General features: G+C 37.3%; 2 protein-coding genes across 3 annotated transcripts in view; one reads left to right on the top strand and one right to left on the bottom strand.

The window, feature by feature from the left end:
- Positions 1-25591, top strand: part of st6gal2a (ST6 beta-galactosamide alpha-2,6-sialyltranferase 2a) — a 52025-nt gene that overhangs the window by 20650 nt on the left and 5784 nt on the right. The window contains exons 1-6 of one of the 2 annotated variants that reach the window (XM_028023878.1): positions 4106-4356; positions 7550-7613; positions 7695-8759; positions 18193-18290; positions 20206-20307; positions 22847-23021. In XM_028023878.1, the coding sequence (XP_027879679.1) occupies positions 7787-8759; positions 18193-18290; positions 20206-20307; positions 22847-23021 (1348 nt within the window). In that variant the 5' untranslated portion in view covers positions 4106-4356; positions 7550-7613; positions 7695-7786. Of the gene's footprint in view, positions 1-4105; positions 4357-7549; positions 7614-7694; positions 8760-18192; positions 18291-20205; positions 20308-22846; positions 23022-25591 lie in introns of those variants that run through there. The other variant, XM_028023877.1, reaches the window with a different exon arrangement.
- The window catches only part of tmtops2b (teleost multiple tissue opsin 2b), a 29868-nt gene continuing 28001 nt past the window's right edge, over positions 23725-25591 (bottom strand). The window contains exon 4 of the mRNA XM_028023894.1: positions 23725-25315. Coding sequence (XP_027879695.1) covers positions 25163-25315 — 153 coding nt within the window. The 3' untranslated portion in view covers positions 23725-25162. The remainder of the gene's footprint in view (positions 25316-25591) is intronic.

Raw genomic sequence — 25591 nt, 5'->3', positions numbered from 1 at the left:
AATCGTTGTACTTTTTTTGTGTGTGACAAAACTCAAACTTCAGCACAGAACCACTTTAACTTGTCTGATAAATTTTTCAAAGTGGCTGCGATTAAAGTATTCATAACATGGGCTTTCTCCCACTGGTTTCTGAGCAGGGCAGCATGAAGTGAATTTTCTTTGATATTTTGAACGGCTATAAGCTTCAAGGTTCGTACTTACATGGCTATCAAATTGCATCTGAGGTTCACTGCAATGAGAATATTACAGGAGGCTGAAGCAGAACATGCTGGGACTTGGTGCCACGGTGTAAAGCAAGCTATTCTGTTGGAGTACATCATCAGTTCTCTTAAAATACCAAGAGTTGTGAATCATCGTCTTTCAATAGAATAATGATTCATATTACACATGCAGATAGACTTTAAAAAATAAAATAAATCGCCAATTTTCCATTACTGTCTGCGCGCTGACCTACTTGTCATAGAGAACTGAGGAGAGCATAAGAAAATCCAGGACTGTGGATAATCTGACGAGATTGTGCAAAGAGGAACAGTCAAAGTGCTTCTCTTCTTACGATTCCAATGTTGAAAAGATTAATTTATACATTAATGCATTTTACACATCTTTCTTAAGAGTGCTGTTAAATCTTGTTCTTTTTTTTGACATATATTAATGGAAATTGCAGAAATTTAAAGAATGACAATCACTCATTGCAGATATCCAATGTTGTTTTGTGGATTTAGAAACACCCTAGACATCACAAATCAAGTTTTTTAAAAAAAATGATGATTGAGATATTGAAAAAGCTTGTTGATGGTTTGGGTTGTCTCGACAAAATTGTTCAGGAAAAAAATCTCACAATGAAATGTTGGTCTAATTTTAAGCTAATAAACAAAAAAACAAAAGGTGAATGGCTTTTTTAACATTTTTTTTTTAGTATTGCTAATAATTTTGCTTTTTGACAAAAGTTTCTTTGAAAGTGCCTTCCAGTAGCTGTAGATTATCTCTCAGTTGGTTCAGTGTAGCAGTCCATCTTGTGCGTCAGGTTAATTACTTGGTGCATAGACATAAAATCAGTATGCAAGTAAGTAAACATAGACTAAAAACTATTGTGGGCCAGAATGCTGCATGTGTTGACCAAACAAGCCATTATCTCATCAAGGATGAGTATTTTGTCATGTTAAAAGGAAAATGTGCGTATTTGAGCATTTTTAGAATGACTCCTAGCAAACATTTAATTATCTTGCCAGTGTTGCCTAACAACTGCAACCTTGTTGCACTTTTAGGTATGAACACTGTCGATGCATCTGTGTTTTGGAGACTCTAGCGTCAGCCAATATTTCAGTGCAGCATTATTTAAAGCCAGTAGCAGAAAAAAGAAATGAGGCTAACAGGGATGTGCAGTCCACAAACACTGAAGATGCATGAGGCAGCCTCATAAATTTTGGCTAGAAAAATGTGTGTTTGCAGTTTTTTTTGTGCAAACAACCGCAGAAAGTTTTGGTCATTAAAAACCTTTTGGGTAAGGAGAATTCAGCACGAAAGCACTGAGATGGAAAGAGGGTGGAGGACAAAATCTGCTACCATGGTGTATAAATGCGCCTCAGTCACAGTCAAACCTCATGCCATCTGTAAGGGTCTTTGTGATTTCCAAAAAAAACCTGCATGAAACCCAGCTACACTGCAACTACTCCCTAAACTACAAGCAGGCATCAACCAGACTAAGCATTAAAACATGAATGGATGTGGTGATTGTCAATTTATTTGAGCAATAGTGAAATGTTGCAGTGAGCTGGAGGGTAGAAAATGTGCAAAGACAAGAGATCAGATTGCAATAGTTTCCATAGAGATAAATGGAAATCCTAACCCTGTAATCTGTCATTTTCTGAATGGTTCATACAAGCACAGTCATGCCAGACTTGTGCAAGATTTGCTTTGGAATAAAATCTCCACAGTTATTATTTGAATATTATTTATTTATTGCAAACAGAGCTGGTGAGTGCCACGTTGTAGGTGGGTGTAAAGCTTTGTAGTTCATGTTTGAAAAAAAAGAGGCTTGAATGTTGAGATGAACGGAGAGCATTTATTTATTTCATTGAAGAATGAAAATGTTGCATCATGTTTCATTTTGACGGATTAATTCAACCAACTTATAAAAAGCTAAATTGTTATGTTGGGTTTTCTCACAAGTGAGTGTAAAGACACTGAAATCTAATACCCAGTTTTTCTAGTTTTAAAAACAAAAAAATAAACATTCTAATCTACATAAGATGCAGGCTAAGGCACTAAAGGAAATTTGTTGCAAATTTGATAATTTATGCCATGTCATGTGCAATTATAAACTGAGTTTGTGATGACAAAAATACTCACTTTGAATCTTAACATTTGGATTCTGGATATTTTAATATTCTTAAAAACCACTACATAGAGGTTAATTTCAGTCTTAACTATTTTGTTGTCAGGAAACAACTGTGTTTATTTCTGCATCTGTCAGAGTTTATCCTGACTTCTTTTAAATGTCACCTCTAAGCTTATTTAGTTGTTGAACCAACAAGGTGACTAACTACTATTGTTTTTGGAAAAATCATTAGCCTGGCTAATGCCACTCAGAACAACTTTCATTTAAATGTTTGTCAGTTTTGCCACCTACTACCACTGAGTATGAGTAGGTTTCACTTTAATCATCTATGGACTCCCAGACACTGTTCAGACAGATTTTATTGGCTTATTTATTTTTCTTAAAACTAGAAATTTCCATTTACTAAAACATATTGTGTATAGCTTACTGTAAGTTAATCTATGACTAGATTAAATGTCTGGGACATGTCTGCCATCACTAGACGTGCGATAACTTGTCTGTCTCTCGACTGGAACTCCCTTTCTTTGAGGGTTTTCTCTGACTAGGATCTCCTAACGATCCTCCTGAGGACACCCTGACGGCTCTACGCATTTCAGCTTAGAAAAACGCAGGAAAACTGAGATGATGCATTTTCCAGCTGACATTAGTTCATTTAATTCATTTTGCTGATGCTGTGTGTGGGAAAATAGGGCCAACCACAGATGGAGACATCTGCAGTAATCTATGTACACTAATGTTCAAATAGCCCTTAGAGGTTTTAGCTTTTACCACATTGCAAACACCATTTTATGTTGTGGATCAACAGACAAAAATTACACATTTAAATGATTGTAAACATATTTGAGAAATGTGTATAACTGTGTACATTTTAGAACCACATTTTGCAGCTTGAACTCTACCAGCTTTGTACGTCTAGTGACTGAAACTTTAGCCTATTCTCTGTAACATAGCCCAGGGCTGGTCATTCTTTGTGAAGACTATCTGGGAAGACCAGTTTTTCAGTTTTGTGGAATATTTGCAGTTGTATTCAGGTTCAGACTTTGTCACTTTAACACCATGATATGCCTAAATATGCCTGGATCTATTCCACTCTATTGAACCTTTTAATATGTTTGCCTAGAAATAGATTTTCTTAGAGGACTGTTCTGTATTTGGCCTCATCCATCATCCTCAAACAAACCCCCCTGTTACTGCTGAAAAGCTTCCCCATAGTATGAGACATTTGGCAAACTGAACAAAAGACTTCTTATGTCTTTCCTTTAACAATCAGTTCCCTATGAAGGCCAGATTGTGTAGTGTGAGTCTACATAGTTGTCCTGTCAGCAGATTCTGCCACCTGAGCTATGCATCTCTGTAGCTACTCCAAAGTTACCATAGGGCTAACCTTGGCCACTTCTCTGATTAAGGCTCTCCATGCTTGTGCTGTCAGATTAGGTGGACGGCCATGTTTTGGTTTGTATAACACTCTCTTAGTCCACAGCACATTTTTAAAAAATGCTTATTTGTAAAAAAACATAACAAAACAGGTCTAATTGTTGTTACTCCTACTCCTTTAATTCTGTATACCTGAAGTCTATTTAGGCAAACTACAACTTTTCTAAATGTTTTGACATGCTTGTTGCTGCAGTCTGTCTTGACTGGGTTGGGTTTAGCCATATTTGTAGTTGGTGTTTCTATCAGCTTGTGCATCACAGGTGCCAACAAACTCACAAAGGTGTTTCCTTTGTCTGTGCACCAGCAGCTTGCACACATCCATCGTTTTTTCTGAACTACTTTTTTTTTTTCAATCCATTTTCATTTATATTCCAAAAGGCTCCTTTTGTTGCTCACTGTTTCCTGCCAAGTCATTTAGTCAGCGTTTGATGTCTGGCAACGTCGCTTTTCCATGCTTTCCGTTTTGTTGTTCCTTTGTGAAGAGCTCACCAGAGTAACTCTCTCCTCCACCTCCGCCTCTCCATCTGTGCCTCACACGCGTGTTTCACCACAGCAACAGAGACGCACATCTTGGTCACCATCAGGTGAGGTTGAGCAACCATCGGGCACCCGTACCTGCGCGTCACGCCTCAGGGAGCACTCTTCAGTGGGGTGCCATGCAGCAGTAATGCATACAGATGACATTTGCTTGTTCACAGCACTACTGCAAAGTACCTGTGTGTTTTGTGGTTTGTCTTTTTCCAGTTATGTGTTTCTCTTCAAGAGACTGCTGTTATTTTCTATTTGTACATGCGGCTTTTTACACTTTAGCTCCATTTTGTTCTAAGAAGGTTTGACCTAATACGCTGCAGATTACTGTCTGATCTATGCTGAAGGCTTGTTGCCTGAAGGGCAAAGATTGAGCTTTCTATAAGATTTTCCAAAGCAATATGTTGTGCTAATTTGTTTATTTAGAAAAGGGTCTTTGGATAGCATGAGCATTGTAGCCCACTATAGGTGAAAACCAAGTGAAACCAGATTGTGGTAAACACTCGCTGCGTGACATTATATATTTTAGGTAGCTAAAATTAGGATTAATAGAATCACATATTTTTTGAAATACTAAAATTGTGAGGGGGATACTTATTACATTGAATTTCTGATTACTGCGTCTTCAAACGATATGGGTAAGCCCCAATGATCCACACCTGTGAGAGTGTTTAAGATGCACTTTAAACACGGTTTTATTGTGTGATATAGAACAATCAAAATGAATCATTTAAGATATCAGGAAGAGACTTGTGGACTTGTTTAAGCATCATTATTCACAGTACAATGGCTGATGGACCGGGAGAGAAAGAAGACATTACGCCAAGAATGACCAAAAAAATTCAGATAAAGCTTTCAAATGCATTCTGGGAAAATATCTTGGTTTCTGCGATTTGTAGTTTGGTCTCATGAAACAAAACCATTTGAAATGTTTGGTATTCTGACCATTTTTATACTTGTCGGAAAAAAAGTGAAGCCAGCAGACTAGAATACAGTGTAAACTGTGCATTATAGTGTGTTGACAGCATCATGTTGTGTGGGTGTTTTTCTGCAAGAGGAACTAGCGAAGCTCACAAAATTTCACAGGATTCCTCAAACGTTAATGAAAGAATCAAAGCTACACTCCAGGCATTAATTTTGTTGAGGGAATAAGATGCAGTAAGATAAACCTCAGAAAGTTGACTTGACATTTAAAACAAGTCTTGTAGTTTAGAAGGCAATGCTACCGAATAGTAAGAAAATGTATGTAAGCTTCTGCATTTGAAGATGGTTAGAAAAATGTATCTTAAAAATCTGTCTCGTTATTCTGAAATGGTGCTAATAAAAACAACTTTGGTAATCCTCGCTGACCCTAAACAGGAAAAGGTCAGCCTGATGTATGTGTCAGACAGCAGGTAAAAAAAAAAGGTTGTCTCTTTATACACCGGGATGCGAATATCTGCTTTCATCTGTTCGTGCCTGATATAGCTATTCCGCCACAGTCGCATGCATTCGTGCAGATGCATGTTTTTCCATCCAGTATTTTTCTTTCTCCCATACTGTTAGCGCTCCCTCTAGCTCCCCGCTGCTTTCCTCTCTTTGAGTTTAGGGTCAGCATGATGAGCTTTGGTCTTCTGCGTGACCCTGGGAGAGAGTCTCGAAAGAGGCCAGGCTACAGGGCCACCTGAGATCACTTCTGCTGCACTCCGCAGGACTCGACAGCTACAGAGACAGGAAGCTGTAATTAGGACTGGAGGAGGCTTAGCTCTGCTCCTCTCTACCCCGATCTCTCTCTCGTTCTGTTGACAAAAACGCTCAAGCATTAAGAGACCCAAACTCATAATTGCATGTGGTTGAGAGGATTGTAGACCACAGATCTGAGGCAATTTAATGCTTCATTTATTCACCTTTGTTGTGTGTTGCACAGAATCCATCCAACGCATTGTGCACAAGAGAATTGTCAAAGATGTTAAAAGTAAGCCAGTCAGTTAATGATACTGTTGGTTAGTAATTACTGTGAAATTCACTGCAACAAGGAATAAAATAAACAGTCATGCTCTGGTTTTGGCATTGTGTTAATAACGACCTCTGAGTCACTGGACCAGTTTGTACTCCAATAATAACTGTAATGCCTCAAAAGAGGAAACGGAAAATAAATGGTGAGACTTATGTGCATAATCATTCTAATCTCTGAATTTTCTTAAAAATTAAGGACACTCAGCAGGAACTTGATCCGTTTTGGTTTGTTTGTCATGAATATATGACCCAGAATTAGATAAATCCGTGATAGAAAATTAATTGTGATCAGGGACCTCGTAAAAGCAAATGTGCAATTTGATGTTTAAATATTTGATATTATGGCAGACTGAACCTACTTTCATTTTGTTTTATGTACTTTTTCACAAACTTTAACATATTTTAAGATGATGAAATCATCTTTTGAAAAGCTCATTCTGTATTTACCCTTTGCATAAAAATATTTGTTTGATCAGCAACATTTAAGGTTGTTTTTTTTGTTGAATCCAGTTTTACTGATCTTTTATATAGGATTTTTTGGGGGACTGATGTATAAATTGGTCATTATAAAAAAAAATCACATATAATAGAGTTTAGATGGCTGGACCGTCATTTGGTACTGAGGATATTCAGGCGCAGTCCTTTGGGTATATCTTGTGTTGTCTGGGAACTTGTGGTTGGATCTCGGTGGCGAGACTTTGGAGTTTGTAGACTCAATATATTGAGTTTGTTGGGGCTTATCTAAATGGTAAATGGGATCTTGGGGGTTAAGAAGTCGGGCAAATTGCTTTGACCTTTTGTCTTTTCCCTTTGGTAAAAAAGAGCAGATTAGCCACTCTCAGCACATGAAGTTCCATGACTGGTTTCAAAGCTGTTTACACACAATTGTTCATTCAAGTCTGTCTAAACATAATTTTAAAGGAATCTTGTTAACCTGGTTGAGATGTCATCAATGAGGTATTTTTGTAGATCCCTATCAAAGCTGAGTATCAAAGATAACTGTGAAGGAGCAGGGATGAGCTGAAGCTTGACACACCTCAAACTGTTCTTGAGGCCATTTTCAGACGCCCCTGAATAATTTCAAAGGTTTTGATTAGAGTTAATCCGACGTAGTTTGGTCCGTGCTTAAAACTGTTGCAAGTCACGATAAATGTACTTAGCAGGTGTGTGGAAAGGGGACAGAAGTTTGCCAACTTGCACAAACTGTCAGGCCTATTTCTTCACACCCTTAACGGTTTCCATTCCTCTCCTCAGGGTCCTGTTTGCGTCGGACACATAAGAGACTCATGGGCAGGAAGAAATAAAGGCATCAGTTCAGGTGAGTGCTTCACCAGTCTGCAGTAACTCTCCACATGTTTCCCTTCTGCCTGAAGCAGTAACTTTGAGGTTTGTTTTACAGCCCCTCCCCAGCTGACCTGTGTGTTGAGTCCTGGCTGTGGGGATTTGTTGTTGGTGGGCCAGCTCCACTGGTGTCTATGTGAGCGAACGGTAATGAAGACCAGCATGAAGCAGTGGCGGAGGCTGTTGTTGGTGGCCATGCTGGTCTGGGTCTTGGTCTTTCTTGCTCTGCTCTCCTACTTCCTGGATGCCCGTGTGGACGAGTCTCTGACCTCTGTTGGCTCTTTACTCTACCAGCATCCTGACACCAGGCGGTTGGCCTCCATACAAGCCTCCAATCAGCAGCATGCCGTCTTTGGTTTAAAACCTGAACTGGCTTTGCAATTAACTACAACATATCTCAGAGACAAACCAAGACCAGAACCTTCCACCAGCTCCATAACCTCAAAGACCAGCATGGAGGCAAGCCAGAGCCCTTACGTGACTTATGATAGCCAGGAGGCGGGTCGCCAAGAGTATCTGGACCCGCAGAGCCTAGCTGCCTGGTCCTCCTTTGGTACAGAGAATGTGGGCTCTCATTCAGACCCTGCAGTCCAGAGTCGTGAGAGAGTGTACCAGAACCAGATCAGTGCCACTCAATACCACGGCAGTGAGGATGAAGATAATGGCAGAGAAGATCAAGATCTTGATCACAAAGTTAGGACTGCAGAAGTCGGGAGAACTGGTGGAGAGTCTTCTGACTTGGAAGATTACTATTTCTCCCGATCTGACTCTTTGGTGCAGAGGCTGTGGAAGGGCCGCGCATCTGCCGGCATGCTCAGTCCCCGACTGCAGCGCGCCATGAAGAGCTACATGAGCTCAAACAAACATCACGTTTTCTACAACGGACATCGGAAAGGTACCCAGAGTGCCAAAGAGTTGCTGTGTCAAATGAAAGCCCAGGCTCAGCTGAAAACAGTGGATGGGTTGGAGGAGCCCTTCTCCTCTCTTGGCTGGGCCGACTTTGTGCCATCCCATCCGCTGGAGCAGCTGAACAAACAGCAACAGGACAGGAGTGGTTTCAAAAGCTGTGCAGTGGTCACCTCTGCTGGCTCCATCCTGCGTTCCAGACTGGGCAAGGAAATAGGTGAGTGTTGAAAACAAACATTGATAAGAGCTATGATAGTTATGAAGCATAAGCTGGTTTGTAAATCTTTCAATCTGTTGGTGTGAGACTACTCTTCTTGTGGTAGATTAAGCACATAGATATATTTTAACAGAAACGGCAGCAAATTGCAGTTCTCCTATGTGAAAATAAGCAATTTTGTTAGCAGTAGCAGTGCCATAGATGCAAAAAAAACATGTTTTATCAAACTGTTCTTACAATTTAAAGTTGTTTTAATAAGCTACCAGAAAGTGTGTTGACGTGACAGGATGTTTGACACATAACGTTGCGGTGTACTGCCACTCCCACACATGTTGCTACATGCTGTCAGTGGCTCCTAGGCTCTTCCAATGTTTACATTCTGTTTGGATAGCTGCTGCTTTGCTATTGAAACTTAAGTCATTTCATTAAAATTGAGCTTTTTATGAGTAGTTTTATGAGTAGTTAGAAAACTTCACGTCGCCTGTCTGTCATGATAATCTAGACAAAAAGACTCATTTTGCAAGCATGAGAAAGCAATATAAAACACTGCAGAAAAGGTAATGTCCTGAAGAAATGTCTGTACTTTCTCAAATATTAAAACATATTTTTGAAGGAAATTGCATTGTTCTTCACAACAGGATGACTGTTGGACTGAAAGAAGTGTTTTCCAGCATGCCCTGAATGCAAAACAACAAGAAGCACTGTGTTGATGGTGAAAGTACAAAGGGACATTTTAGAAGATTTTGTGTGATACACTTGGAAATCTTGTTGCATTCTACAAATACACATATTTCCCTGAATAAGAAACAACTAATTCTGAGTAGTATGTAGTCACTGTCCGTTTTTTTTTATTTACTGCGCATGTCTAAAGATTAGAAGCAGCTCAAAACACTTGCACTTTCTAATGCAAATCTGCTGCACCTGCAGTAAGGAGATTAAATGAAATTTGCAAGGAAAATCAGCAATCCGCATATGACTGCTGGAGAAATGTGCCACCAAATTTAAACACACCATATTGTAAAAGAACTTATACCCACTTGTACTTTCTCACAAGTGATAGAAAAGCTATTTCTTGCAAATAAAAATCAGGGGTGGAAAAGTTTACACTAAATTCGACTATAAAACTAGAACTCAATCAGAGAGAACCAGCCAAGAAACTGAGAACCCATGGAAGATCTCTGGAGACTGGAGGAGATGCAGAGATCCACAGCTCACATGGGACATGTCAAAAGCACAACAGACTCCTGTAATCTGGCCCTTATGTGAGGAAAGGGAGTCTTATAAAAAAAAAAAAACCTTTGACGTTTGCCTCCACCATGTGGAGGAGATGGTAAACACGTGGAAGAAGAAACTCTTGTCAGATGAGGCCAAAACTGAGATTTAAGGCCCATGTGTGAGTACAAAAACTAACCTTCACACTATACTGAACACATCCTGTTGTTGGGTTGATTTTCTTTAGCACTGACAAGGAAGCAAAGGGGAGGTGATTAGTAGATGGATGGAGCTAAATACATGTCAAACCTGGAAGAACAACCTGCTAGAGGCTGCAAATATCTTGGCCGTCCATCAGGACAACAGCTACATGCAGTCAGAGTTACAATGCAATGTCATATTAAGAAATGTGATCAGAACTGTATCTAGTCAATCTAACAGAGCTGTAGGAGGATTGAGGAAACATCTCAGTTTCTAAAGAAGTAAAACCGGTAGACATCACTGGCATTGTAGCTTTTATTGCAGCGAAAAATGTTTCAAATACATTGTAGCCCATTTGTTTACAATGTTGTGGAGTTTTATATTGGTTTGTCTGATAAAAACCACACAGGCTTGCTAAAAAAAAGAAAAAAGAATTACTTTTATCTGTCTTCCGATGAACGGTGTTCAGGTTCCCGGGGCTTTCACAGATGAGCTTGTCAATCTGATTGTGCGGAAAGTTGAGATTTTGCTTTGTACGTTTTATTTCTCTCCATCAGAACGTGTGTGTTCTTGGGTTTTAAGCGACTATTGGCAGCTTTTCTGTAAGCAGGGAGAGTGTGAACTCGGCGACAGATGGCTCACCAGAAAAAGCAAAAAAACCCCTCTGGTAGCTAATCAGCCTTCTTCACATCACGTATAGCTTCCTTTTTTTTCTGAAAACAGTCATGCAGAATAAACAGTAAGATTAATCGGCTCGGCTTGAGCTTCATGCTTATCAACTTCATTTTTGTGACATTTTTGTTTCCTGAGACTATGAAGGCGTTTGCTGCCTGAGACGACATTGTCCTGGACAGAGAGGAACTGACTAAGCAGGTTTCTTGGAAAATCAGATGCAGGTGATGTAAACCTGCATTATGCACTTGATCTTGCGGTCACAGTGGAATTGACTTGTTGTGCTGTGTCAGTAGAAACGTTAGTCGTTCTGCTTTAGTCTTTCCGCAGCTCTCCTTAATATGAAATAGCTTGAAGTGCTGGAAGATTCCTGCACATTTACAGAAATGCTGACTATATGCTTATTCCAGTATACCCTTTTGCGTGTGATTACATGTTTTGTGAGTTTTTCTTCTGATTTTTCTCCTGTCTCCTGAAAGGACATATCTGATTTGACAAGTAAAAATAGGCAGCTTGATTTTATCTCCAATTTTTTTTCCATTTCACATTCCTCATGCACATGAAATCCTGTTCTACTTTCAGCCTCCATGTTTGTTTTTGTTTTGTTGCTGTTTCTATCGTTTCATACAAGTCAACAGATTTACATTCTTATACAGTTGAAACCAGACATTTACTGTTTACTCTGAAACCATTTTTCCTCATTATCTGTCATGAAATCAGACTAAATCTTTAATTTTTTACACCAATTGGGATTACCAAAATTATTTCTATTTGTGAAGTGCCAGAACATTTTGAGTTGGATCAGCTACTCATAATGATTTACTTTTTGTCCTTATGTCTTGACTCAGAACTAGCGTAACTGAGTCCGGTTTTTAGGCCACCGCTCACAGATGTGTCCATGGTTTTTCCGGGTTTTGTGAAGGCCACTCCAAAGCATTGATTTTGTTCACCTTAAGCCACTTTGTAGCTAACTAACCCAACATGATGCTGCCGTCACCACTGTACGTCACAGATGGGATAGTGTTGTCGGGTTTGCAAGCGTCTCTCCTTTATCCTCCAAATGTAGCAAGGCCCGTCAAGGCTGAAAAATCTACTTTTGTGTCATCAGACCACAGGAAATGAAAAATAAGTCATCTTGGAACATGTACACTTTAATCTGTCTTTTTAATTGCTTCTGAAATGATGGCTTCTTCCTTTGAGAGCGGCCTTCGAGCCCATGTCAGTAAAGGATCCGTTTCACTTCAGATAATTCTTATCTGCCTCTGCCAGTTTCTTCACAAGGGCTTTTGCTCTGCACTTGATGGGCACATTTCACTCTAAAGCCGATGGCAGGACATTCCAACACTGTTTTTATCTTTCACAGATGTGCCTCCATTTAACCACAGATGTGTTAAATTTACTTATTACAAACTTAAAAAGCCATGATATTCTAATTTAGGCTCCCACATGTAGTTTAAACTCATTGCAGTCTAAGCTTATGTGAACAGCCAGAAAAATGAGCGATATAACTAAACTGAGCTAAAAACAGGATAGGTTTAGTATGGCTTACTCACAAACAGTAAGAAAAGATAAGTTGTATGTAAGTATCTGGTTTCAACAGTATATCTGTACAAATACATTTGAAAACGGCTTAAAAAAATGAGTACAATAAATTATTATTCATGGTCATCGGCGCTGACGTTTGTCACATACATACAAATACAATACAGCAGCAGGGGTGTTGACTCAGTGTGTCATCATCCCATTTCTCAATAAATAAGAGAAGGGGTAAGATACTTGATGCAATTCGATGAACAAGACGAGCGTCATGTGGCCACAGTAACCACCAAGCAAGCGTGTGGTGCTGGAAGATCTAGCTTTTACATGACAGCAGTTCTTTAGTTCGGCCTCCACAGGAAATCAAACTGCATTGATCTTTCTCTACTTGCCGTCACCCTGTTGTGCTTTTCGAACGACGGTTTCAATGTGCGTTATGCAGCTCATCACTAATAATCAATATGCTTGAAAATAAATGAGAATCTGACATCTTTGTCGTGGCACATGCAGGTTTACTGGCATTTTGGCTTTGGTGTTTTCACTGGCTGAAGCCTTTATGTGAGTGGTTTGCTGCTCTGGAGTTGAGTCAAACGTGTGGAAGTGATACGGTGGGTGACTGCCATCATCTGGTGGATGGAGGGAACGACACCCAATCCGAGGGCGAAGGCATTCATGTTAGAACAACAAATCATTCAAAGATGCAGGAACAGGAGCCAGATACTCCCATGTCAGGCTGGTGAACAAATGACTAATGAGACTGTGGGGGGAATAAGTGTAATCTATTCTTTTCAATGTTATGTTTTGAAAACAAAGGGTGCGTGAACAAGCAGGTAAAGAAAAAAAGTACATTTGGTTGCATTGTCTTTTTATTGCATGGCACAAGTGATGTAACATTCAGCTTTGTTATTGTGATAAATTGTCTAGGGCTTTTTATACTGCAGGTTGTGTTTTTTCTCATCCAATTTAAAATTTTGTTTGTTTTATCAGAACGGGTCACTCTTGCAAATGAGATCTGGGATCTAATTGAGACGACCTGTATAAATAAAGGTCAAATAAATTAAAAATAAATGAATTAATAAAACCGAAAATTTAAAAATTGGAATATTACTGAAAAAGTAACAACTTTGGCAAGCTTTTATTTCTGTTTAACTTGATCTGACAAAAACACACAAAGAAATGTTAGGTAGAAATTTAGGACATTAGGTTAAAATAAATAAATAAAAGATTCGTCTGCCTAATGAAAAGTAATCACCAATAAGTTCACTAACAATGAAACTCATTCTGGACCTCAAGCAGATTCTGTGCCTCTCCACACTTCTTACAGACTCTAGAACCTTAATTTCCAAATTAAATCTAAGATTTATTTTTACTTAACATAGGAACTTTGGAAGCCTGAGGAAAAGGTCAGTTTTTTTTTTCTTTTTAACCCAGACAAGTCACTTCTCACACTCTGAGAATAGGACGAGAGCAGCTCCACAAATTTTGCCCATCTTGTCATTGCATATGTATGCAATGACATACATTGCATACAGTGTATGCAAACGGTCTGTGTCTGGGAATTTTCCCCAAACTGTTTCATAATCTTAGTTTCACAGTCATCGTCATGTTGTGGTTGTCGGTGTTGGTTGTGGAATTTTTTTCCATCACACTTTTTCCTTTCACTGAACTTTCTGCCAGCCTGCTCAAACAGGTTACTCTGTGAGCAGCCAGTCTTTAAGAATGGCATTTTTTAATCACATTCTGCAGGTAGTTTCAGACTGTTTGGTCAGAAGTCTGTCTGATAATAACGTGGGCTATAATATAATATTTCTGGATTAAAAATCCCTTAAATTTTTTATTGTTTAGATTCAACATTCTTAACATTGTGTTTTTGTCAGCATGAAGCAATAAACATCTAAAATAATATTGTTAATGCCTTATTTTATTACGATACTCCTGTGTACAGTTTAGCTCCCTCAGCTGTGATTTGGAGGACATCTGCTGAAAATGAATGAGTAAATGACAGAATGCCCTCTAGTGGTGAAATCAGACATGACACTGATTACGTTGGAAACTACAGCATCATAAAACCTATATTATAAGGTTTTATATTATATTGTTATAAACCTTATTAAATCTGTACATCGTATGAGTTTTTCTGTAATTTATTGTTTCTCTGTATGTCCGGTGTTTCAGTAGGATTATTGGCTTTTAATTTAATTTACAGTTAATGCCAAAGTCTGCCATAAGCAGAGGCATGTAATGTAATCACATGGCAATCAGCATGTCTGGATGCAAAAGGACTGAAATGACCAAATGTCTCTTTTTAGCATTTTGTATATTCCTCATCTAAACATATTCACAGTCAGCCCTTGTTTCTAGTACTGAATAAATATACTGAGGTAAAAAACTAAAATAATTATGGCAAAAAGAATACAATAAATAACATTTAAAAAGACAATAATTATGGCTGGAGGTCTTTTTCACTCTAACGGGGCATTTTCTGCTCCATTTCTATCTCACTTTATTTTCAAGTCTCTGTAAGGAGCATCTACTTCCTGTGAGGCTGACCCTGGGCACAAAATCCATAAAAAACAGTCAATCCTCTTATCGTGGGGATGGTTTTCTATTCTCACTGTTCATATCAAAAAATACATTTTTTTTAATACTTAAAACTCTATTATGCAGTCTTTGACAGCTGTTAACCTGCAGGATCTCCAATCTCTGAACAAACAACCAGCAAGCAAAAAGAGTGACAGGAGAGATATCACTTCATTTTTCTGTGTTAGTCAGACAAATATAAAACAGGAAGCAAGGTGTCTTTTGGAAATGATGTTTCATTAACATGCTGTAGAAACTGAAACTGATGTCTGGAGGCAGATAGAAGATTTCTAAACAGCATCCAGCCATTTGATTTTATCCTTGATAAAAGTAAAGAATTAGAGAAGCTGTAATTACATCCCTGAAGATATTTTAGTCTTCAGCAGCGAAGATTAAGACATCTCTATCACTGTTTAAAAGATGATAGAAATACACATACAACAAAGAAACCATTCTGGTTTAAAAGACATACATTTCTTGTTTTGTTTTGTTTTTTTACTTCAAGTGAATTTTAAATAACACAAAATGATTTATCCCATTCAGACCAGAACATGACGTCTAATAGTTGGCTACTATTTCTTTTCAAGTGCTTCATTACCAATGATATGCTACACCGCAATTCATTCATCGTAGTTCACAATGAAGATAAATTTGTTATATTGGTGACGCAAAGGTTGTCTTATAAGATGAATTCAGCCTGAAGGTCAACTTTCAAACCGATGGGCTGTGAGATGTCTTTATTGATTTTTCCTTTTTGTATTTTATTACTTTTACGTCTGTCACATAACAGCACTACCATTTTATGCTTTTCTTCTGTGGATGTTTGATATTTGAACTTATGTCCCTCCTTGAGAATGTCATGACTCAGATTTTAGTTAGTTTTTAGTATCTTAAGTTTAGGTAAATATGATTTATTTATGCCGTACATATTGTGCTGTCAGGTTAAATTGTCCTGAAAGCTGGCTTTCAAAGTTGTGACCTTCTGGAAGATAAATTCATTAAGATAAATTGTTGTTTGTTTTTTTTTTTTTTCAATGTATTGTTTTTATCATGACTGTTAAATAATGGCACCATTATTTAGTGTTTTTGTTGTGTGGATGTGTGATGAAGGTCATGACTGATTTCTCTTAGTCCTTTGTATATTTATCTGCAGAAACCACTAACATTCAGAAACACATCGACTGTGTTTCTTTAAATTAGAGCAGCTTCATTTTTGAGAAACTGTTTTCTTACTTAATGATATTCCAAAACCAAACGAAAATGCTAAGATTTATTTGGAAAAACCTTTACCTTGATGAACATGAAAAGAAAAACAACAATTTGTTTAGAGAGACGGTCATTTAAAGTCTACCATTTTAGTAGAGCTCTGTATAAGAGACGTGTTTTGAGTATTTCTCTAGAGCAGCTGGCCAAGCTCAACTGTTTGCTGAAGAGCTGCGTGTATGATGAAGAGTCGGATCATAAGCTAAAGGATCATTATTCCATGTGTCAGTTCAACGCGAGAGGAGGATTTCTGAAGCTCAATCGATCAGCAAATAGGCTGAAATGTATGTAAATGCTGCACCATGTGTTAAGCTGCAGATTTCACAAAGGCAAATAAACATCAGAGGTAGTCAAATGAATCGTTTCACGGCCGTGCGGTATGAAAATGTTTTTAAAAAGTGAAGTCATTACTCTTCACCCATCAGTTACCTGAGCCAACCACTAGGGAGCGCTTTAGTACTGCTTGTTGTCAGCGATGATGGACACAACAGAGACGGAGAAACTTTTGTGGCTGATTTTCGTTTACATAGGTTGGATTATTTAACAAAAAAAATAACTTTGATTATTTTAAAATTGTGAAAGTAATTCTCCCTCACTTTGCTGACTTGAAAGACACAAATATTATCTGACACGACGAGCTTCATCTCTTCTGAATACAACAATATCACATCATAATTTTCTGATTAAGATTTTCCTAAATACAGTCATAGCTCTTAAAGAACGTAACACTATGTATTAGGCCAAATACCATTTCTAACCGTGTTTTAATAAGATTGCATTCATTTGCCAATTTGTATCAGACATAATTTATATTTAAGAAATATTTTAAAATACTTAAGACAGTCTTTCAAGCTGTTTTACTTTGTAGCTCAAAGTTTCATTTATTTTAATTTCAAACCAAAAACACATTCACTCTCACCTCCATATCCACATTTATCAGTAAGAAGATTCTATATCATGATTTTTGAGGGAAATTTTATCACAACTGGTTTATCTTAAGCATCATTGTCACAATTAATATTGGTAACGGCAGTATTTATAATAAGTTTATCATGTAATTTAGATTTTGATTTGTAGTTATTATTTAATCACACTGTCACCATCACACTCAGAATACCTTCAGTTTTAATTGATATGTCAAATTGAAGCCTGATCACATGTTGTTTTTTTTTTTTACCCTTTTTTTACCACCATTTTAAATAACTTATTCTATTCTGATGCTTTTACTGTGAAGGTTTGTTATGTTATTAATAATGGCACAAAAATGGTACTGCATTTGCCTCTCAGCTGAGTGTGATCACACCCTTGGATACAACGCTGGCAATCCAAACGAATGTGACAAACCAAACGATCCTGAAGAGCATCAACATCCATTTAGATGTTCCTGAACTGTTGCCAGCTAGTAGATAGTGACAGCTGGATGGGAGGGCTGCTTTTTTTTAGTTTTTCATTTTAAAGTAGTGAGGAGGAAACGCCTTCAAAATGCTGTCCTTTAACAGTTGTAAAGTGCAAAGTTTAGTGATGCAACACTTGTTGCTCTTTGGTGTTTTTAACATCCTGACTTTACTGCTCCACATCTGAGACAAGACTTTGCTGGAAAACCAAAAAATCTGATTTTTTCTTTTTACAAGCTCAGTTGCTAAATATAGTTCTAATTGTGAATGCACAAACGGGAATAATGTTGTAATTGTTTCATGGTAATCATTAAGCCAGTAACCTATTTAATTCCTGCCGCATAAGTTGAGGTATCAAGAGGAATATCAATGAATGCACCTGAGCAAGCACAAGAATCTGCAATTCATAGAATGTGCTTTGCAGAATATTTTATGATCGCTCTGCAGCTCATTTACATTTTCCAATCCTTCACAGTTTTAGATCGTTTCTTTGCCCACTCCTACTTCTTTGTGTACTTTGATATCAGCTCAATCCCTTGTCCTTTTGTTGACTTTGGCCCTTGTTTGTCATTTAGAGGCTCATGATGCGGTTTTGCGGTTCAACGCAGCCCCTACAGAGGGATATGAACATGATGTGGGAAGCAAAACTACCATCCGCATCATCAACTCACAGGTACGTCAAAATCTGGCCTCAAATTGATTTAAATAATGTTGTATTTCAGACTTGTGCAGTTCTCTGATTCACCTGAAAAGTATCTATATTGTACTTCTCAGAAAGGGCACTGTTGTTAAAACTGATTGAAATTCTCTCAGTCGATACAAAATACAATGACTCATTCAGTCATTGAATTTTATAATTATAAATTGAAGGTGAAAGTTTAATCTTCCAGTCTCTGTAAAATGAAAGAACTTCTCTTTCAATTTGGGACTTTATATTAATGCCAGTTTGTCATTCAGTATTTACTTAGCAAAACTGAAAAGCTTTGTGGGATGGCTATTGAGAAGTTTCTATTTAAGAGCACACAGGAGTGTGTTAACACTCGGGAAAGACGTCAGTATTTACTTTAGAGGTTAAATTCAGTTGGTTTATTTATTTATTTTTTACAAAAAGAACTTATAGCACCTTTTTAAAACAACTTGATGTCCATTATTTTATAAGCAGAAAGGTTACTCTGATGAAAAGCATTTAGATATCTGCTTATCACCACAGAAGTGGACTTCTCAGTCAATTCACCCCAAGTTCAGACCATGCATGTTTGAGTAGGTTGCCAGGAGAAAACATCACCTTTCTAAAATAAATATAGCAGTACATGAGTTCACCAGAATACTTCTGGGTAAACTTGTTTGAGGTTGGAGTAGAGATGTCTGGAGACGAAACACAACACCAATGTTGGGGGGAGGAACAGTTACCAGCTAGTAGATAGTTGTTAAACTGGAAACAGTTTAACAACTGTTTCCAGTTAACAGTTGTTAAACTGTTTCCAGTGAAACAGTTTAACAACTGTTTCCAGTTAACAGTTGTTAAACTGTTTCCAGTGAAACAGTTTAACAACTGTTTCCAGTTAACAGTTGTTAAACTGTTTCCAGTGAAACAGTTGTTAAATTTGAAATCTCTGTTTGACAACAACCTTTTTAAAGATTTGCTTCAGTATGAGAAACTAATAATCATACAATTAATGACCGTTTTCAGTTTTGTTAATGTTGACTCAGGTTACAGCTATTTGGATTTACACTGCATACCTTTTATGTTTTATAATGGTATGAATTGGAGAGGCAGAGAGCCATCAGAGCAATCAACACGTTTTTGCTTGATTGGTTTGACAAAGACTAGATATCAGTTGTTTTTTATTTTCTCTGTTTGAGTTTAACAAAAGCACATAGAGAATTTTTTAATTTTTCTGTGGAAAAATTAAGAGACCACTTAAAATGATCAGTTTCTCTGATTTTACTTTTTATAGGTATATGTTTGAGTAAAATGAACATTGTTCTTTTATTATATGACATGTCTCTGAAATTCCAAGCAAAGATTTAGTATTTATTTGCAGAAGATGCAGTCTTTTCAGACTTCAAATAATGTAAAGAAAACAAGTTAATATTCATTTAGAAACAACACTAATATTTTAACTCAAGAAGAGTTCAGAAACCAATACTTGGTGGAAAAAACCAGGAGGTTTTCAGTGGGGTTCAGTGCAGTGGGCTCTTAATTTTTTCCAGAACTGTATGTTGATACATTAATTCTTTAGACTACTTTTATAATTGATTACATTTCCTGGCAGATTCAAAGTTGCTGAGTCTTTCAAAGAAAATGTTGCATATTTTCAATCCTGTTGGTGTTATAGTCCTTTAAAAAATGTCATAATTAAACCAGCAGATTAGAACCCAAAGGAAACTGGAAATTGGTATCGGCAAGAAAAAGGTTGATCAGTCCATCTCTGGTATAAGTTTAAACAAAAAAGTCAACTTCATCAATTTTCTGTTTTAAGCATTTGAATAAGTATGTTTGGCACAAAAAAGGCTCAAGCCAGCATTAAATGAAGTTTGATATTCTCATAAGTAGATACCTAAATCGTCATATTTCCTCTTCACAGATTTTGGCGAATCCCAATTATGAGTTCAACACGAGCTCCATCTATAAGAATATAACGCTGGTGGCCTGGGATCCTGCACCTTACAATGTTAACTTGCATAAGGTATGTACCCTGAGGAGGGCCAGCTGCTTATGCATCAGCGGTTTTAAAGGATTATAAATTCATAAACATCAACGCTGTGATGCGTGAACTGCAGTCTATAGAAAATCCAGTATGCATCTGATGAGTCAGACACACTTTGTAGAAATGCTCTCCTTCCTCGTCGCATTGCCAAGGTCACTTCAGACATGATATCTGAGCTTATAATTCCCAGAGATGATCTCACACTCTTCAGTTCTCACTCTCATGCTCTCGTCTGATCGCCGTGTGACTTTGAACGAGCTCTGATTTGTTTACTTTACTGCTTTCTTTCTTTTTTTGTGCTGACACTTTTTCCTTAAAACGTGAGTTTCCAGAAGATCTGTACCAAATAGTCAATTCTAAGTTATAATTTTTTTCTATTTCATTTTAAAAAGTATGAAAACGAGTCAAATAACAAATGTTAGATACATATCCTTTAACACTTAAATGTGGATAATCCTGTAATTTTTTTCTATTTCATTTTAAAAAGTATGAAAACGAGTCAAATAACAAATGTTAGGTACATATCCTTTAATACTTAAATGTGGATAATCCTGTAATTTCTTCTCTTTCTGCTGCTTTTAACGCTACTACTTCCATGAGAGAACTAGCAGCTGTGTTTCCTCTTTTATGTGCCGCAGTCCTTGGGAAGAAATATTGTAATTGGTCAAAATGGGAATAACAGCTCAACCTGCAAATACATCCATAATCTGGTTTCAACCAGGAAAACATGATTTATGCATCTCTAGTTCCAACAGTCTGAGATCCATTCTACTTTTATATTTACAATTAAAATTGATTTGCATTTATGCTGTTGGTGGTCTGCTGTCTGAATGGTTTAAATTATTCCTCAGTATGGTGTTACAAAAAAAAAAAAATCCACTAGATCATTAATTAGCTTTTTCCATTTCATCGTCTGGGTTGAAACAGAAGAAAATGATTTTACTCTTTGTGCTTTACGGCTTCACACGAAGACCACATCAAGAAAAAGCCGTGCTATTAGCAAATATTTTTCAGAAAAACTGGGAACAAAACTAGATTTTAAAAAAAGGGTAATTAGTTTACTTAAATTCAAATAACATTCAGTGTTCTTCTGTGGTTTCACCATGAGAAATTCTCAGACAGAAGAAGAAAGGGATGAGGATTATTGTCAAGATTTTTGTAAATGGCACGATGCTTGGAAAGCATTGTCTCAACAGCCTTGCCTCTTGTTCTGCTGTCAAGTGATGACAATATTGTCTGAACTTATCAAATCAAGAATGCTACTAAAGTGTAGTTTCTGGCACCTTGAAAAGTCATCCACCTAGTATTGTTAATTGGCCTTCCTGCTTTTTGTACTTTTTCTTTTTTTATTATCTCTTTGTTGATGGCTATGAGTCTTCTCAATGCTTTTGTTCAAGTTTCATGGTCAGGTCATTAAAAGTCCGGTAAATGTTTCAAATAAAATTTTTTTTTTTTTCATTTATGACTATTAGCTTTTGCTTCAAGGATATCGGATTAGCATCAGAATAAACCTCTGAATATTTATGATGTAATTTGAAATGACAGATCACGTCGTTATCCGTTTGGAATCCATGTCGTGGTTTTTGGTTTTTTGTGGCATTTTTCACTGAAATGTTAATTGTTTGAAAGGAGAATGAAGAAAGCAATTAGAAATTTCTTTATATAAGGTTTCAGCACACACAACACACATTAATTTCCCCAGTAAACCAAATATTTGAGATGGACTTAGCCTGGCAAAAACCAGACCGCTTCATACAGAGGGTCTGCGCTGTTGAGAAACAATTGTGAAAATGTATTGAAGTAATGCTACTCTAAATTGAGTCCAATGTTTGGCTACTCTGCCAACCTCTGGTCCACAGTCACTAAAACGGTAAGAAACAACTAATGCTTAAAGACATTTATTTTTTCTGTTACAAAAAGATAGAAAAATAGCCTCTGGAATGCCGGCTATTTTCACCAAAAGAATATTTTTCTGTTGGTAGCTGCACTTTTTAAATTTTAAAGATGTTCTTCCAATTTAAAGTAAAAATTGCCCCTTAAAATTTTAAGTTTTCTATGGCGGCTTCCCTGCTGAGTATAAGCACACTCTGCTATTATAATTGTAGTCCAAGAAATCTAATTAACTGGTAAAGTAAGAAATCAGATCATTACTTAGGATTATTTGTTAGGTGGTGACTGATGGATTTAGAAAACTCTTGCTGTTTCCTTCGTCATTTAGGGAATTGAACAACCTTTTTTAAAAAAGGGTCTCGCGTCGTTTTGAATTTCAAAATGCTGGAAGAATCTGAGATGATGATGATGTGCATTAAGGGCAATAAAATATATGGAGGTTTTTAGCACTGCAGTCATCAAGTATAGATTATCTAGTAAGTTTAGTTTTTAAAGCACCAATACTAAATGCAAGAACTTTGATTATGGTAATTATTGAAACCTGTAACTGTTTTATGTCTAAGCATTTAAATTTAATTTCTTTCTCGCTCCAACTAAGGTGTTTTTTGTATTTTTGTCCTTTTTTCAGTGGTATGATAGTCCGGACTACAACCTGTTTGGTCCGTACATAGATCATCGTAAGGCCCACCCCGACCAGCCCTTCTACATCCTTCATCCCAGCTACGTGTGGCGACTGTGGGATGTGATTCAGAGCAACACTCAGGAGAACATCCAGCCCAATCCCCCCTCGTCTGGCTTCATAGGTGAAGACACACACGGGCAGCGAAATATGGGTGCTACATATTTCACCGTTCCTGCAGTCGCCTTTGTACTTTTCAGGCTTCAGCTTCCTCAGCTAGGAAAAATTTATCTGACAGATAATTTCCTTTCTTTCTAATGAATAATTTTTATCATAAATTTATTTAACAAAGCAAAGCAATTTGGGGATATTTCTTAGATTAAGGTTTAATTTGGCACCAGTCAAAAATTAATTGACCACTGACCGTGCAGTGTGTTTTCTTTTCTCTTTTAGACCTTGTGAATGTTTCACTGTGTTAGTCACAACCAAGTAGATGCATTTAAAGTGGTTGGATCTTGTTTTTTATTAATTTCTACTGGAAAAAATTGCAAAAAGGGTCAATATTCCCCTGAAACGCTTACGTAGGAAGCGTGTACAACCCCCTTAATCACTCTTAATGTGTTGCATCACAGCCTCAGATATTTTGAACTCCCCCACAGATATCACATTTAGCTCCCCGTTTGCTCTCCTTGTCTATGTCACGGTGAGACACTGCAGCTTTCCTTCCTGCGACTTCTCGTTGGTAGAATGGGTTTTATTTTAATACATCTTAATCTGGTAAAGGCAGGCTTTAATGTAAAGACGTAGCATGAGAAGAAAAATACGGTGAAAGAAATACAACGTAAGCCGTTTTACAGATGCAAGAACATTATGACAAGACAAATGAATACATAGAGACAAATTTATTAGGTTTAGGCTACACACAAGGTAAATGGTGGTGGAACATGTACTTGGTGATCCTTTGAAACGTTTTACTTTATTTACAGTCAAAGTGCTAAAAACAGCTGGACAGGTTTTAGTCCCAAAATTTCTGACTAAATTTCAAAGCAAGGCAGAAGTTTCTCTTTGGCTGGCTTTTACAGTGAGAATGAATGACTGAAGAATAGACTCAAGCTTTTTCTTTTACAGTTTTTTTAACAGAAAAAAACCCATTTGAAAGCAGATGCAGTGCTGTAATAATTTAGCCATCGTGTCGTATTTGTCAGAAAAGGAAATTCTATTCAGTCTGAATCCTTGATCTTACTTGCACTTCAGCAGATTTATTTAATGAATGTGTGAATAGATTACGAGTGGTTATGTCCCCCTTATAAAAATGTCATTCAGAGGATAATACTGATTAAAGTGAGCACAATACTATTGGAGGAAAGCAGTGTTTTGAGAGAATCCAGGTAGGTGAATCTTTCTTAGTAACTTAACTGCTTTTTGTAACATTTTGAATTTGTGTCTTGAAAGATGAAATATAGAGTATTTCTCTTTTTTATTATTATTATTTTTTATTTGCAACCAGAATCGGTATAAATAAAATCTAATTTGGAATGAAATTTATTTAAAAATGAATTGCTTTTACAATTATACACTAAAAATGAATCAAAGAACTTCATATTGAGAGAAGCAAATCTTCAGGTAGCCTACGTGGGTTTGACACAGTTTAAGTTACAGATATGAAAAGCAGGCTGGGATGAAATGGTAATGCATTGATACAAAGTGGAGTATAAATTGGTGAGGAGGGAATTGACTCAAAGGGAACATCTGAGCAAACATGAAATGGATTTTTGATGAATTTATACCTTAAAAAGTCCTTTAAATACTCAGAAATTGAGTGGCAGAGGAATACAGAAGATGGCTTGAGGAAATAAAAAGAAATTCAAGCAGGTACACCTTAAAAAAGCCCAGTACACAGCAGCCATGTTACGTTTTTCACAGAAAACCAAAAGTGTTGCCAGAAATTATTGTTCACCTATATGATCCACCTTTCTTGGTTTCCGGCAACATCAGCTGTTGGTCGTTTTCTGTACTGGCAAGCAAATTGTTGGCATTGATAAATTTGGCATGGACGAAAATCTAATCTGCACGCAGAAAGCCATGACCTCAATCAGTGTAACATGTTCAGGATGATGCGTAAAGCTGACTCCGTGCGAGACGATATCACCAAGCATCACCTCGAGCAGAGAGGAAGCTTATCCCTGCGTAGAGCCTCTGAAATCCCGTGGAAAGTCTTTTTGGAATCATTGAAGCTGTCACAACGGCATATTAGTACAGGTGGTTCACGGTTGGGACTTTCATGCTTGGGTCATGAGGTTGATAAGGGGACTAGTTGGTGTAAGACTAGTTGAGAGCATCTGTAGAGATCTGGGCCACTGTGTTGCTGTGGACTCTGCGGTTCAAGGGGATTACTGTCGTCTTGGAGGGCAACGAAGTGTTGCCGTTTTCTGACGACCAGTGAGTGCAGTGGAACAGGTCCAGGAAACACCTGTAGAACTGAGGAACAGAAGGACAAAAAAGATAAAGATACACAGTGAACAGATTTATCCTCATTTTTAAAAGACGAAGAGTCCTTTGGGTCTCTGTGTCTGTGGATCGGGACTGTTTTTCTTTTATCTAATTCTGTGTTTGTACAGAGTATTCCTACAAAAATGTTGATCTTTTTAGTTTCCAAATTAAAACAGCAGGTAATAATAAAGAGCAGAACAAACTTCTAACAGCTCAGTGGTTCAGTTGTGAAAAATTGACAAGAAAATGTGCAATTACTTAAAG

The sequence above is a fragment of the Xiphophorus couchianus genome, chromosome 7 (genome assembly GCF_001444195.1).
Source record: "Xiphophorus couchianus chromosome 7, X_couchianus-1.0, whole genome shotgun sequence".
Classification (NCBI taxonomy): Eukaryota; Metazoa; Chordata; class Actinopteri; order Cyprinodontiformes; family Poeciliidae; genus Xiphophorus; species Xiphophorus couchianus.
This window is presented reverse-complemented; position numbering and strand designations above follow the sequence as displayed.